Source organism: Staurois parvus, unplaced genomic scaffold, assembly GCF_062004578.1.
Source record: "Staurois parvus isolate SC_StPar_1 unplaced genomic scaffold, SC_StPar_1.0 ptg001455l, whole genome shotgun sequence".
Lineage (NCBI taxonomy): Eukaryota > Metazoa > Chordata > Amphibia > Anura > Ranidae > Staurois > Staurois parvus.
This window is the reverse complement of record NW_028319251.1, coordinates 235,537-236,599: the sequence shown is the minus strand read 5'-3', so window position 1 is coordinate 236,599 and position 1,063 is coordinate 235,537. Positions and strand designations below refer to the sequence as shown.

At 49.0% G+C, this 1,063-nt stretch overlaps 1 protein-coding gene across 1 annotated transcript; it reads left to right on the top strand.

The window, feature by feature from the left end:
• The first annotated feature begins 370 nt into the window (after positions 1 to 370).
• On the top strand, positions 371 to 1,063 carry LOC149435884 (N-acetyltransferase 8B-like). The gene has a single exon (XM_089662301.1). The coding sequence runs from the start codon at positions 371 to 373 to the stop codon at positions 1,061 to 1,063; it is 693 nt and encodes a 230-aa protein (XP_089518427.1).

Here is a 1,063-nt window from a genome sequence, read left to right as displayed (position 1 = left end):
CACCGATCATCAGCTCTGACAACTGCCGGTTCTCGGCAGTACTTTCCTCACGATCTGACAGCGTGAGGAAAGTGCAGCCGAAAACCGGCACTTGCATTTCCCTGTGATCAGCGTGTCATTGGACACCGCTGATCACGTGGTAAAAGGCCGGTATGATTGGCCTTTTACCACATCTCGTGATCAGCTGTGTCCGTAGGACACAGCGATCACGGAGATCACCAGGTGCGCGCCCCCTGGGGGGACGTCATATGACGTCCACCCAGAACTGGCCGGCCGCAGTGCAGCCGTCATTCGGCTATCTGCAGTCGGCAACTAGTTAATGCTCTTTTATTGCTTTTGCAGCTTTCAATAATAGACATTGACCAGTTATATGTTAATTTCTTTACAGAATGCTACCATGTCTGATTTCATTATCCGAATATACAGAGATTCTGACTACGATGTGGCCAGAAATTTGTTTGCTTGCGGCACTGTAGAGAGCACTAGCGAAGCCTTTAGGCACACCTTACAGGTTCCACACATCTGGCTTCTGTTGTCCGCTCTGTTCCTACTTCCTGCGTTACACATTGTGTCCATTGGAAAGTTTATCGTTGCCATGGCCTTAGCAGTGGCTGGATTATGGTTCGGATCCCGGTATTGGTATACGGAGTACATCCAGTTCTCCCTGTTGGATGACATGCTGGACATCCGGAAGTACTACTTGGAGCGGGATGGTTATGGATTCTGGGTGGCGGAGTCAGGAGGAGAGTTGGTGGGGACAGTGGCCGCCCTTCCTTCTTCAGAACCCGGTGGAGAAAAACACTTAGAATTGAAACGTCTTTCAGTGTCTAAAAACCATCGCGGTAAAGGCATTGCCAAGGCTTTGTGTAGGACGGTGATTGACTTTGCCCAGCAGAGAGGTTGCCAAGCGGTGGTGTTAACAACCACTTTCGCCCAGATCAGTGCCTGCAAGTTGTATGAAAGGATCGGTTTAAGACTAATGAACACACTTGCTCCAGAGTTAAAGTTCAAATTTTTTGGCTTTAAAATCTTGGCCTACCAGTATGACCTCCCAAACCATTGA